Source organism: Bos mutus, unplaced genomic scaffold (genome assembly GCF_027580195.1).
Source record: "Bos mutus isolate GX-2022 unplaced genomic scaffold, NWIPB_WYAK_1.1 CTG243, whole genome shotgun sequence".
Taxonomy (NCBI): Eukaryota; Metazoa; Chordata; class Mammalia; order Artiodactyla; family Bovidae; genus Bos; species Bos mutus.
Window position 1 is genome coordinate 118 of NW_027219749.1, and position 15,087 is coordinate 15,204.

Below are 15,087 nucleotides of genomic sequence, written 5' to 3' on the forward strand. Positions count from 1 at the left end.
TTCTTTGTAGAGTACTTTTCTACATTCTCTTGTCTATGGTATTTTTCTACATCTTTCATTTAAATATCTGATGAGTGTTTTACTCCAGCACAGGGTACTTAGAATTCTCTGGTATCTCCCTGTCACTTCTTACTTTGCACCTTTGTGGGGGCCCTCCCTCTGATGGGAATACACTCTCATCTTCCTTATTCTCTGGCCTCTGCCAACCCTGACTTCAGCTTATCTTCTCAAGATCCACATTCATGCAACTTGCTCTCACTCCACTGCTCCGTGTTACACAACTCTGCTCTGAGCTCCTGTGGGGGCTGTGTGGCTGCCTCTGTCTAATGTCTTGGTGTGTCACAGTCTTGGGGTGTCTTATTCTGTTCCTCCACAAGTTCATGAGCTCCTGGAGGTGATGGGCTGTGTCTTTCTGTCATCAGTGAGGAGCCTGGCCCAGGACTTGTGGTTTTGAATGCATGTTGAATGAATGTTCAAACTCAGTCTCATTGGTCCAAAATGTTTAAAAAAGTGTGACTCTAAGTCTTCTTTTAGTTGTAAGAGTGAAGTGGTGCTGCAGAGTGTGGTCCTGGTTTGGGGGCAGACCTCTGGGTGTGCACTGTGTAGTGTTTTCATGATGTGAGGGATAGTTTATCTGTGCCCACTCCCTTGAAAGGGACCACTCACACAGGGCACTTGAATTCATGCCTTGGATGTTGATGATTGTTTTAAAATCTACTTTCTACTCTCTTTTCCAGGAAGGAAATTTCCAAGATTCTGCAAAGTTCCTATCTTAGAGGAATGAATTTGGCATCATTTTTTGCTGTAACCAAAATCATGATTTTTGTCACCTTCATCACCAATGTGGCTCTCAAAAAGGTGATTACAGCCAGCCAAGTGTTTGTGGTGGTGATGCTGTATGAGGCTCTGCGGTTTACGAGCACCCTCTACTTCCCCATGGCCATCGAGAAGGTGTCAGAGGCCATCATCAGTATCCGAAGAATCAAGGTTTGGGAACAAATAACTTTTTTAAGTTGTAGGTGTATTTTACATAAAATGCCTTCTTTTATTTGGTGTGACTGTGTGCCAGTTAGATGAGGTTTAGCTTTCTGTGCCAAAGCTGGTAGTCATTCCAAACTCTCTTATGTACCCCCTCTCTTCTTTGATAGAGTATATTATAAATATCATAAGTTCCCTGCTCATTTATTGGCAGCAGTAGCAACAACACAGGACTCTCTACATACAAGTGATGATGTCAGGGTGATTAATATGTCTAAAAACAAGAGAAGTGAACAGGTTGCCTCTCTTGTGCTAACTCAAATGACTAGATAGGGACTGTGCACAGTCCTGGAGTGAACAGGATTCCTCTCTGGGCTGGGAAGGAAAAAACTTGCTGAGAGCTCCTTGTTCCTTGGGCAGGAAGATTTACTTAGTTCTCTGTTGGAAACGGGTTCTTTCCTGCATAGGTGGTTTGCTTGTTAATTTCTGAGCTTGCCTTTTGGATCTGCCTTTTCCTCTCTGCCTCTTTTCACTGCTTAATTCTGTCTCTAGCTGGACTCTTCCCTTCAAATTTGTGATTCCCACCATACCCACTATGTTTTTTTTTTTTCCCCTGGCTGTCCCTAAATTGCCTTGGGCAAATAATTTACATCACCAAGACAAGGGTCTGGCACACAGTAGGTGATCAGTTATTCATGTGTTTGTGAATAAATCTAAAATTAAAATAAAATGGTTCTGTGAGTCAGCCTGGGCATGAGCTTGAGTGTCTAGGAATTTTGAAAAATCTGACTTGTTTCTACTTCTCCACAGTGATGGGCAACTAGTAATAGATCTCTAGTGAAGTTAGATAGTTCTCCATGTGATTATATTTTATTTTTGGGTCTTGTCATAAAAGCCAATCTTTTCTGTGATGAAGTTTCTATGCTATAAAAAAACCATTTCCCATAAAACACATCAGTCATATGGGGTCAGTTCTGGTCCCCTGAGTTTGTCATTCTTTCTGATGGGGGCTTCTAGCAATACTTATAAGGCTTGGTCCATGCAACTTGTTAAAACATTCCTTTTTCATGGCTTTCACATCTTGAAATAAGACATTTAGGAAAATCCTTGGACTGTAGTGACATTCTTAGTGACACATTAACCTATCCAGATGGAAGCTTCATATGTGTGTTGTGCTATTGTGGTTTTGTTATTACTGCTGCCACAGCTGCTGTCTTTGATCGTGGCTACCAGTGATCTACTTGTGGTCTGGGCCCTCTTGAACTCTTTATGCATCATGCCATCTCATTTAATCAGGAAAGCAATTGAGTGGGTAAACATTAGTGTTGCCACTTTACAGATAAGGAAACAGGTTCCTGTATCAGTTGAAATAGCTCACCCATCCTCACACAGCTTGCAAATGACAGAAGTAGGATTCTGACCAAAGCCTGATTTCTTAACCACTGTTACATTGCTTTCTATGTACCTTCTGTCATGTGGACTATCTCATTAAGTATGGTTTTTATCATCTTTTCTTACTCTGAAGACCTTTGAAGTCCCTGTTTTTTGAAGAATCAAGTTTTAAACTCTGGGCTCCACTGGCCTCTCTGTCTGTTTCTCAGCACATGGGGACTGGGGTGGGGAGGAGGAAAGGGGCTTGCCTGTGACCTGCCTTATCCATCCCTACTTTGAGGTCTTGGCTCACTCTGTTCAGCCTCTTGGATTGATTTCTCTTCTGTCCTTGATTTAAGTAAATGCTTCTGAGCCTCCAGCAGCCCCATGACCCTCTCCCAGCACTTTTGTTGACATTGATCTGGGGTTTCCATCTATGTGCACAGCAGCCTCTTGTCAGGTGGGGTGATGCTGACTCCCTGGGAGTGTTCTGAGCCCCTTGACAGCAGACTGTCTCTAGTGGTTCTTTAGTGTAGTGCCTGGTCCATGCTGGACACATCATGGGTATCAAATAAATGCTGGGTTGACTGAGACAACAGTTACAGGACATGACTGGGCCCCTACAAAGGCCCAGGGTGGGTCAGTCTGCACTAGAAGCTGGAGAAATGCAGAGGAGGGAGCAGATTGGTGATAGGCATCCCTGGAACATTGGGTCTTGATGGGAGTGTCAAATCAGGGGAACTGAATCTTATCCAGAGTGGGGATAGGTCTGAATCTTCTGCTTGTTCTGTGCATCCATCTGTGTATCTGAACCCAGCCCAACTGGACTTGGTGGACCTGCTCTCTAAAGAGAGGAGCTAGCTGTGCCCTGCACAGCCAGGTGTTCATGTAGCTCCTGCTGGCCTGGCTCCTGGGCTTTTTAGTAAACTAGAAACACTCTTACTTGTTTAACAAAAAAGTCTGTCTTGATGGCCATCATAAAAGAAGATTTATACCATGAGGCTTTATGCTAAAATTCATCTCTAGTCTGAAGGTGCTCTTGAGACAGAATTCCCTCCTCTTTGGAGTTGGTCAGTCTAGTTTCTCTTAAGACCTTTGACTAATTGGATGAGGCCTACCCACGTTATGGAGGATAATCTGATTTACTCAGACTCTACTGATTTAAATGTCGATCTCATCTAAAAATGCTTTCACTGTAATATGTGTTTGAGCAAGTGTCTGGGGCTGGTCTGCCAAGTGTCTGGTTAATAAAATTAACCATCACACCCTCTTGAATCCCCATATCTTCCTTTGAGCTCCTGGATATGACGTTGTCCTCACTAAGCCATGTGTTTATGGATTTATTTCTTTCCTGAACTCCAGACTTCTTACAGACAGTGCCTTGTTCATTTTTGTAGTGCTCAGAAATAGCAGATGATCAGAACATGTGCAACTGAAGGGACCTTCCAGCTCCATCATGTCTGGGATCCTGCAAATACCTAACCATTAAGCATGGTTGAAGTGGAGACAGTGATAACTCTGATTCTCTGATGGATGATGTGATGCACCAGAGAGTGTAGTGGGAAAGGGGTCCTGTAGAAGGTTTTCAGAGAATTGTGCTCAAATACTTGGGTGGATTTTTTATTTCTTTTCTACTAAAATGAACTCAATGTCTAAGGCCTGAGACTTCTTCCTGTGTAGGTGTGTGCAGTAACATTAAAATTATGATCTGGGGAGAGCTTTGAATTTTCCAGGTGCTGACTTTGTCAGGCTGCTTTGTGTCCTGATGAAGGACACACCTTTGATTTGGGAAAAACACCTAAATTTTCTCTTCATGGCTGGAAGGTGGTCTTGGAATTTAGAGATCTGTTGATGGTAGTTTGCAGTAAAGGCAGGGCAAATAGCTGAGAATAAGAGTGGTGAGATTGTTTGCATTGGAAACTGCTCCATGGTGTGTTGAAGTAATCTTGGAAGTTTTTTTTTTTCTTTTAGATCCTATTAATAGAAACTTCTTCAACCCATTTAGTTTTACAACCCTATAAAGAATGTAGGTCTCTAGTTCATGAGAATCACCTGGTGTGCTTATTAAAACTAAATTATCACATCTTGGAGTTTCTGATTCACTATTCCTTTGCTGGGGTCCAACTTACCTATGTCTTTAGTAAGTGTCCCTGTGTCCCTGAAAATAAATCACGTTTGGGAAACATTGCCCTAGTTGTAGAAAGAAATCTAAAATGTACCTTAGCAAATGCAAAAGATAACAGGACCTTTTTAAAACTAAAATCAGTTGAGAGGAAAAAGCTGTCTTGATTTATGCTTGACTTTTGCGGGTCAAATTTGAATTTATTCATCCAATCATTCCACAAAATAACAAGTCTGGTGCAGCCTTGAGTATGGTACAGATGAGTATATACAGTGGCAGGTAAGCAACTGCAGAGAAGTCCTTCCTACTTGCAATTTATGTTTCATCAAGTGGGAGGTTAATAAAGTATCAAACAGTGATACCTGATGTGCATTTCTGTGTCAATAGTCCTTGGGAGGAAAAGTCTGAGGGGCCATGAGTTGCTTTGGCAGAGTCACTGGTGTAGTTTTGGAGGTTGTGTTGAGAAGTTTGAGCAGGGAAGGCTAAGCAAGTTACCTGGAGAATTCCATGTGTGGGGGTGTGGGAGATGGGAGGCTGATGCTTCACATTTCCCTGGGGATGGTCATGTGACAAAGGCCTTTTGTGGATAAGAAGGGGATCCGTGCATTTGAGTAACCAGAAATGTCTGAGGCTGCAGAGTAGAGAGCTGAGGCCTGAGGAGGGGCCCATACAGGATCCTACAGGAAACATTAAGATTTTTATCATCTCAAAACTCAGCCTGGCTGCAGCCTGGAGAACAGGGCATTGAGGTGGGTTAGGGACCCAGAGCAGAGTCAGGGAGATGAGTGTATCAGGAGTGTGTGCAGTACATGGTCCAGGGACGAGATGATGTGGTTTGGTTTAGGGTGAAATAGAGAGACTTGGCCATATTTGAGAGCCACTCAGGGGCACATTTTGAGTTGGGTATTAGGGGCGGGGAGGGGAGAGGTGGATGTCAGGCTGCTTTGGTTTTTCAGGCTGTAAAATCACCTGGATTCACTATGATAAGGAATGCTAAGAGAGAACCAAATCTGAGGAGATGACTAGCCTGGACTTAGTTTTGGATTCTGAGAGCATTTTAAAATACTCAGTGTTTGCTGTAAGACCCACCTCACTGAGCAGCCATTGGCTGGATTCAACCTCCTGTCCTGTTATCTAACAGGTAGCAGCAATTATCAGATAATCATTTTCTTCCTTTCCCTGCCTCTCACTTAGATGTGATGATGCCCAACTAGAAGGTGAAAAGGGCTGCAGGAGTGGAAGAAAAGGTCAACTGAGTTTACTGACCAGGTGGTCAGAACTGGGCAAGATTTGACCACAGATGGGCTGGAGGTGTGGTGGGCATGCAGAGTTTAGAACACAGTGTGGTGTGGAGCCCTGCTGCCCCACGGCCTCCTGAAGCCTGGGGCTCAGTAGACTAGGTGGTTCATCATCCAGAATTTCTGCTCAGGTCATGTCTGGCAGCCCCAGGAAGGAAACCCACTACCCCTGCCCACCTTGGATGGGGTGCGGTGGTCCATCCCCATGGGCAGACCTACACATGGTCTTCATAGTGTTGTGTCTTCTTGTTTACATGTGCTTTTCAATGTCATTTTTCCCATGTACAAAATATGAATGATTTACTGTGACTTTATAGGCCCCAGAAGTCCCTCTATTTTATCTTAATAAGGAAAATGGACTGAAGCTCTTTTCTTTGAATGACTCCAATAGGATTGTAAATATCTTGAAAGCACTATAAGTCTTCAGTGACTTTCACATCCAGTAAAATCTGTCTCTGAAGTTATATTATTCACAAAACTGCTTAGATTTTCCTCCACCAGCCACTGGGAAGTCAATCTTTTTGGCTGAAGTTCTGACTTTGATATTTTCCCACATGATCTGTTCTGGGTCTGCACATCATCTGTAATTTATTTTCAGCTTTTTTTTTTTTTTTTTTTTTTTTTAATCAGCCTGAGCCCTAGAAAAAATCCAGCCAGCACTTCTGACACCTTTACAAGCTGGTTATGTGTTGGAATCTCATTTAACCCCTAGAAGATTGTGACATCTTTCCTCACTCAAACCTATTATTTGTGGAGAAGTGTTGGGAATTTCTGTCCTACTATGTACACACTGATGGTGTCTGGTATCACTGACTCAATGGACATGAGTTTGAGCAAGCTCCAGGAATTGGTGATGGACAGGGAAGCCTGGTGTGCTGTAGTCCATGGAGGACAAAGAGTTGGACATGACTGAGTGACTGAACTGAACACATGCACCCACTGAATATTGAGTTTTTGTCTTGGTAACATATTTAAGCTGAAATTGTCATTTGATTCTGTCTAGACAAGATGGCAATGGCACCCCACTCCAGTACTCTTGCCTGAACTGATGGATGGAGGAGCCACATGCACCCACTGCAATATTGACTTTTTTTTGTGCTTGGAGAAGGAAATGGCAACCCACTATTTGCCTGAGAATCCCAGGGACGGGGAGCCTGATGGGCATTTGATTCGAACAGAGTCGGACATGTCTGACGTGACTCAGCAGCAGCAGCAAGACAAGATGTACAATATATGCATACAACTTTTTGCTTGTTGCTGTGTTAGCTCAGTCTATGTAAAGCTGTAGCAATGCAGGTTGGATGGATTTGAAGAGCCCTGTAATCTATTCCTTCCCTTACCCATGATTTGCTGACTCTGTACAAGGCTTGGTCTCTGTTGGAGTTGGAACTAGTGTCTGTAAGTGTGTGAGTGATGTAGTGTCTATATCTCCTGTGTGACATATAGGAGAATCCCTCATGGGATTCAGGGGTAGGGAGGGCAGTGCCAGCTGGTGATGTCCTGACAGATTCCCAGGAGGATTAGCTTTTGAGATGGACTGGAAGGGTGGGTGGGTTAGTACTCAGGGTGTCCAGGCAGAGGCCACCTGGGGAGTGTGGACTTAGGTGCTTATGGATCACTGGGGGATATTAAGTATGGTGGACATTCTCAGAGGTGTTGTAAAGAGATCAGGAAGGAGTGCTGTTGGGGAGGGCAGGGAAGGAACTAGGGAAAAAACCCAAGAACATTGTATCAGTATTTGAAATGATTAATAGTAAGTTAGACTCTGAAATTATGTTGCTTCAAGAGAAAAGGAAAATTGGGAGATGAATGAGCTGTGGCAGAACAGACAAGAGCTGCTACATGACTGATGATGGGAGAGGTGATGTGGAGAGAGAACTCAGGCTGTGGTGATTGAGAGCCTGCAGAGGAGTCCTCAGACCACCGTCCATCCATCCTGCCCCCTGCTGGACAAGGGCCTGGGGGGGGAGGAGTAGCTGTGCCCCATGTTAGGTTCTCAGTGAGCCTGGATGAGAGGAGGAGGAAACGAGAGGATCTTATCTCCTGACTGCTGGTCTTTGAGAGAAATGCAAGGGTACTGCTTTCTTTTTCCTGCACAGAAGCAGGTTTTCATGATCAAGTTTTTGCCAATTGTTCTTTGGAAGAGGAAGATTGCAATCACATTTGTAGCTCTGTGGTGTGATAGATGAGAATGTCAAGGACTTGAAGGATGTTTATGATTTTAGGGGAGTAGGTTCCTATTCAAATGTTTTCTTTCTCAAACATCCCCAGAAGCTTTTATCAGTTGCCCCTGTGTTGGTAGGGATTTGGTTTGCCTCTGGGTCCTAGAATTGCCCATATTAAAGCTGCTTACAAGGATAGTTTGCTTTTCTCTCATGCAAGAGTCCTTGTAAGGCTCTATATTCTCTTCCTGGGGCTGCCTTTACAAAGTAACACAAACCACAAGACCTAAAATCACAGAAATATATTGTTTCACAGACCTGGAGGCTGAAAGTCTGAAATCAAGGTGTCAGCAGGGCCACGATCTCTCGAAATCCTGTAAGGGGGACTCCTTTGTCAGCTCTGTTAACTTAAATGGTTTCAGACAAACCTTGTTTTTCCTAGGCTTGTAATTGCCATCACTCCAGCCTCTGTCTCCATCATCATCTGCCTGTTTTCTGCTGGTGTGTCTGTCTCTGCATCTCTCTTCTTATAAGGGCACTAATCATGTTGGATTCAGGGCCCACCCTACTCCACTGTGATCTCACCTTAATGGATTACACCTATAACAACCCTGTTTCCAAATAGAGTCACATTTTGAGTTAACTGGGGTTAGGACATATCTTTTTTTGTGGTGATACAGCTCTCCCTATAACAAGTCCCATGGCTAGTGTGAACCTCCGTGGTGTTGGGACCCAGACTCTTTCTATCTTATTATGTTACTCCACTGCATGTGACCTTGACCCGCTGGCAGCCTCCAAGGCCCAGGCCGTGGGGTGGAGGAAGGTCCTGGTTGCTGTCACTCTCCACTGACCTCGATTTAGCCACATGGCTGTGCCTATCTGCTTGTGAGGCTGGAGAGAGAGGTCCTCCTTCCAAACTGCCATGTGCAGCCAAAATCCAGGGTTTGTTACCACAGAAGAATGAGAGCAGATTTTGAGGACAGTCAGCAGTCTCTGCCACACATTCATAGTTCTTAGGGGTGTGGGTAATGGAGGTGGTCTCAGTTGTTTACTCAATTTCTCTACCACTGTAGTTTCTTTCATTGAGTTATTAATACATCTAACATTTGCAGGGCAAGAGAGAGTTTTCTGGTATATGTTTATGTTAGCTTTGTAGTGGTTCACAGGACTTGGTTTTATTCAGCTAAATCACATTGAATGACTGCTAAGTGCTGTGAAAATAGCAAGAAGTGGAAGATGCAGCCATTCCTGTCGAGCTGGAGAGAAGGCACTGACTAAAGAGAAGAGATAAGTGACAGTGAAAAGATGCTTGTGAAGTATTTTTAAGAGGTAGAAATTTAATAAGAACATTTTCTTTTTAGAATGATAACAAGTGGTAGTTAATGAAAAGCAGTGATATTGATTTAACACACATGAGAAAAGCAGAGTGGTCTTAAGTGCTCACATGAGGGTCATGACCCACAATAGAGCCAGAGTTTTCATTCAGCATCTCTGCTATAGGTCTTGTGTTTCCAGCCTGTCTTGTGCCACCGGATTGAAGAAGGCCTGGGAATGGCCTTCCTCTTTATGTTCCTAGCAGTGTCACATGGTGCTTGGTGCATAGTGGGATTCAGTAAATATGTATGGAATAATTTCCTATCAGCTCCCATGTTTATTGCTGGTAACACAAGACTAAAGCAATATAAATATCCAGGTTCTAAATGTGTTGGATTTTAGAGCTATATTTTCTCCTTAGGGAAAAAATTTGTACACTGAGAAATGTTGAGAACATTGCAGATAGACTCATGGCCAGGCACTCTATTTATGTCATATATACACATGCATATACACATATTACACACACACACACACACTCCCTTATATAAAGAACTCTATGTATACTATATGTACTATATTATGAATGTACACACTATATGCTGTAATAATAGTGTATATTATCTATATATTAGTTTGTTCTGATGTGAACCAACACTTCAAATACAAATGACAAAAAAATTTGTAGGTTGTATAGATTTTTACTGCAAATTCCAGGGAAGCAATTATTTTTGTTTGTATTTCATCCTGCAGACTAAACTGTCTATGTTTTTCCTTTTTCTGTAGAACTTTTTGTTACTTGATGAGATATCACAGCTCACCACTCAACTGCCATCAGATGATAAAACAATCGTGCACATGAAAGATTTTACTGCTTTTTGGGATAAGGTAATAAGTCCTCCATTCCTAGATCATGACTGCTAATAGATAACTGTGACATAGATTTATTGGAGAATTTTGAGATTTTACTCAGGGTGTAAAATGTGACTTGCACATTTACTGAAAGTATGTTATAAAAGTTCTCAAAATCAGAGATAAAATTTGCAACTAACAGAGATTATGTGTAAAATCAGCCTAAGACATTTGATGCATTCTCTATATCATTTTCAAGAGAGCTTTCAACATATTAGCACATCTTGAACTTAAAGTACATATGTTTGTAATGTTAGAATTTACAGGACTGGAGAGACAAAATGGCAGAGCAATGTCAGATTCTGAAGCCTGAACAGGGAGGGAGCTCAGTGTCTGGCCCTGGGAAACTGTGAGGTGTGGGGACAGGAAGCTGAATGTATGTGGCTCATTATTTTGTTGTCATAACTGAGTGAAAGTAGTAAAATAGAACTCTCAGTATCAGACAAGAAAGGAGTTGAGAAGCTTAAAAAATTTCTCATGTTTAAAAATCTAGCTTCTTATTGATAGATTTGTATTCCTATAATATCCAAGTCTCCTTTTTAGTGATGAAAAATAATTGTCATTTTTTAGTATGTTAATATTTTAGACATATTTTAGAATGTTTTTTAGGATTTATGTTCAAGACAACATAAACAGATGAAGAGATATTCCATGTTCCTGGGTAGGAAGAATCAATATTGTGAAAATGACTATACTACCAAAGATTCAATGCAATCCCTATCAAGTTACTAATGGCATTTTTCATGGAGCTAGAACAAAAATTTCACAATTCTTATGGAAACACAAAAGACCCCAAATAGCCAAAGCAGTCCTGAGAAAGAAGAATGGAGCTGAAGGAATCAACTTTCCTGATTTCAGATTATACTGCAAAGCTACAGTCATCAAGACAGTATGGTACTGGAACAAAAACAGAAATATAGACCAATGGAACAAGATAGAAAGCCCAGAAATAAACCCATGCACCTATGGGTACCTTATTTTTGACAAAGGAGGCAAGAATATATAATGGGGCAAAGACAGCCTCTTCAATAAGTGGTGCTGGGAAAACTTGACTGCTACATTGTAAAAGAATGAAATTAGAACACTTCTTAACACCATACACAAACTCAAAATGGACTAAAGACCTAAATGTAAGACCAGAAACTATAAAACTCTTAGAGGAAAACATAGGCAGAACACTCAATGAGATAAATCAAAGCAAGATCCTCTATGACCACCTCCTAGAGTAACAGAAATAAAAACAAAAGTAAACAAGTGGGACCTGATTAAGCTTAAAAGCTTTTGTACTTCAAAGGAAACTATAAGCAAGATTTAAAGACAATCTTCAGAATGGGAGAAAATAATAGCAAATGAAACAACTGACAAGGGATTATTTTCAAAAATATTTGAACAGCTCATACAACTCAATGCCAGAAAAACAAACAACCCAATCAAAGAGTGGGAAAAAGACCTAAACAAACATTTCTCCAAAGAAGACATACAGATGGCTCACAAACACATGAAAACATGCTCAACATCACTCATTTTTAGAGAAATGCAAATCAAAATGACAATGAGATATCACCTCACACTGATCAGAATGGCCATCATCAAAAAGTCTACAAACAATAAATGCTGGAGAGGATGTGTAGAAAAGGGAACACTCTTGCACTGTTGGTGGGAATGTTAATTGATACAGCCACTATGGAAGACGGTATGGAGACTCCTTAAAAAGCTAGGAATAAAACCACCATGCTGCAGCTGCTGCTGCTAAGTCGCTCTAGTCGTGTCTGACTCTGTGTGACCCCATAGACAGCAGCCCACCAGGCTCCCCTGTCCCTGGGATTCTCCAGGAAAGAACACTGGAGTGGCTTGCCATTTCCTTCTCCAATGCATGAAAGTGAAAGTGAAGTTGCTCAGTTGTGTCCGATCGTCGTGACCCCATGGACTGCAGCCTACCAGGCTCCTCTGTCCATGGGAGTTTCCAGGCAAGAGTACTGGCCATATGACCCAGCAATCCCACTCTGAGGCATATACCCTGAGGAAACCAAAATTGAAAATGATACATGTATCCCATTGTTCATTGCAGCACTGTTTACAATAGGTAGGACATGGAAGCAACCTAGATATCCATTGACAGATGAAGGGATAAAGAAGTTGTGGTACATATACACAATGGAATATTATTCAGCTATTAAAAAGAACACATTTAAATCAGTTCTAATGAGGTAGATGAAACTGGAGCCTATTATACAGAGTGAAGTAAGTCAGAAAGAAAAATACCAATACAGTATATTAAAGCATATACATGGAATTTAGAAAGATGGTAATGACGACCTTATATGCAAGACAGCAAAAGAGACACAGATATAAAGAACAGACTTTTGGACTCTGTGGGAGAAGGTGAGGGTGGGATGATTTGAGAGAATAGTATTGAAACATATATATTACCATATGTGAAATAGATGACCAGTCAAAGTTCGATGCATGAAACAGGGCATTCACAGCAGGTGTACTGGGACAACCCAGAAGGATGGGATGGGGAGGGAGGTTGGAGGGGGTTTCAGGATGGGGGACACATGTACACCCGTGGCAAAAAATTTCTAAAAAAGAAAAAAAAGTTAATGTTTTATAATTCATTTCTTCCCAGAGAAATTTTTTCATTTTGAAGATTATTGCAATAGTTTGTTCAGACTTTGTACTTTAAGTTTTTTGGGCATTTTACTGATGAACTGTAACCTCTCTTTAAAAACAAAAATTATCAGTTACTGACAATTTTCTTAACACTAAGAACATGTAAAGACATACACACACCCTTAAGTCTCTCAGGAATATGACCTGTAATTGGCATGACTTCTCCCTCACACTGGATTGTGTGCTGTTGCATGTACCTCCATATTTTTTTGCTTTCTTACAGCAGAAGTACTTTATGGCCCCTGTTTAGCCAGGACAGGTAACACATTTAACACATATTAAAATTGAGGTCTCAACACTCTGACCCACAAAGTCATAATTAATTTCTTAATTCCCTATTTTATTTTTGTTGTCATTGTTGGTGTTAAATTAGAGCTCTTGTGAAATTAGAGCTTTGAAGGGTATTTATAAGAGTTACTTTGCCAAGAAAGACTTCATCATGCAAAGTGACCTGCTCCCTTAGCATTACTGAGATTCATTCTTTATCAAATGAAAATGGAGAGATAGTGGAGGTTTCAATTTATTAGTCGAGGGCAAGGCTCATCATGTACTTAAGCTGCCACATCGTGGAGATTAATGAAATAGTTAAAACCAAGGGTCATAATGAAAACATAAATGATTAAAAACTTCCTATATTGACTATTCTATTAAGTATATTATTCTAATAAGTTATAAAATATGATGTTTAGTATACATCATAAAATTTGCATTTCAAATTTCAGCTTGTCATTTCAACTGCTAAATTCTGTGGCTATCTAATACTGTGTCCATATGGATAGCTGGTAAAAGGAGCCTTCTAAAGGCAACTGAAGTTGTTTCAGACCCTGGAGGAGAAAAGATTGGATGAAAAGTCCTGTAGAACACATTATCTTAAAATAGGAAGGAGAAAAATGTGGGCTATGTTTAGCATATCAATGACTATTTTGTTATTTTCTCCATTTTCTAAAGTAATGTGTGTTCCTTTATTGAAAGGGGCACATCTTTATAAACTTTAATTTGCAGGAATCAGAAACCCCAACCCTACAAGGCCTTTCGTTTACTGTCAGACCTGGTGAACTGTTAGTTGTGGTTGGACCTGTGGGAGCAGGAAAGGTAAGCCATGATACCTTGTTCAGCTTGCTGCAATGCCACAGCCCCTGTTAAATTCTCAGAGTTGAGGGACTTCCCTGGTGGTCCAGTGGTTAAGAATCTGCCCTCCAATGCAGGAGACACGGGTTGGATCCCTGGTCGGGGAACTAAGATCCCACATGCCTCGGGGCAACTAAGCCTGTGTGCTGCAATGAAAGATCTTAAGTATTGCAACTATGACCCAACACAGCCAAAAATAAATAAATAAATATTTTAAAAAATTCTTAAGAGTTGAGCCTAAAGCTGTGTATAACACAGTTTGAACTGGGCAAATCTAGAATCGCTTTCCTCTAGGTGTGTTCCATGGGACATTTGTTTTGCAAGAAGGTTTCATGGCCACATAAATCTGGATAAATGCACACTGTGTTTTCCTTCTTGGTGCTTCATGTTGCACAGTTGGGAACTGCTTGTCGGATGTTTGGACATCTCAGTGAAGGACATTATTTATGTGACATCTATTCAGGACAGAATGAGACAGTGGGGACTTCTTTTTGTGACGGTGGTCCCTCCAGGAAGTCTGGAGGTTGTGAAGGCTCTTCCAGGAAGCTTTGAGCGTTTTCTCACATGACTTGACTTGATCCTCTCAGTGCACATGTAGTGAATGTGCAGCCATGTGCTGGAGCTAAAGAAACAGATGTGAGCGAGACCCTGACACCTCTGCCATCCAGAGACAACCAGGTTCTGGGGTGAGACAGATATGCAGGCAGATTATTTTAGCCCAGTGCGCTAGCACTGTGATGTGGGGACACAGACACACCACATCTGTGTGGTGTACAAGATTTGAAGGACATATGTACATTCACTTAGTCTCTTGTGTTCTGTACAACAAAATACAGAAATCTAAATGTAAGTGTGTACATGAGAGGTTGATGATTTCTTCTGTGATGGACTTTTGCTCTTTGGACACAACTCACTTCAGAGTTCTTTTAATAATGATCTTTGGATATAGTTTTTACATGTAGCTTTTTAAGAACAAGTATTTGCCAAGTGAAGGATACTCAGATGTAGGAACAGCTGCATAAACATCAGATGCAAGAAATACACATCCTGCTGGGCTGCTCTGCTAGTTAAGAATGTTAAACATTTTTATTTAGTCTTTGTTGAGTATAGTGCTTCATTTGGGGGAAAT

The 15,087-nt window shown here is 41.4% G+C and overlaps 1 protein-coding gene across 1 annotated transcript in view; it reads left to right on the top strand.

Annotated features, from left to right (window-relative positions):
• Window positions 1-717: 717 nt before the first annotated feature.
• The window catches only part of LOC138986896 (ATP-binding cassette sub-family C member 4-like), a gene marked incomplete at its 5' end in the record, with an annotated part of 178,740 nt that continues 164,370 nt past the window's right edge, over window positions 718-15,087 (top strand). The window contains 3 exon segments of the mRNA XM_070366898.1: window positions 718-987; window positions 10,032-10,133; window positions 13,833-13,922. Coding sequence (XP_070222999.1) covers window positions 718-987; window positions 10,032-10,133; window positions 13,833-13,922 — 462 coding nt within the window.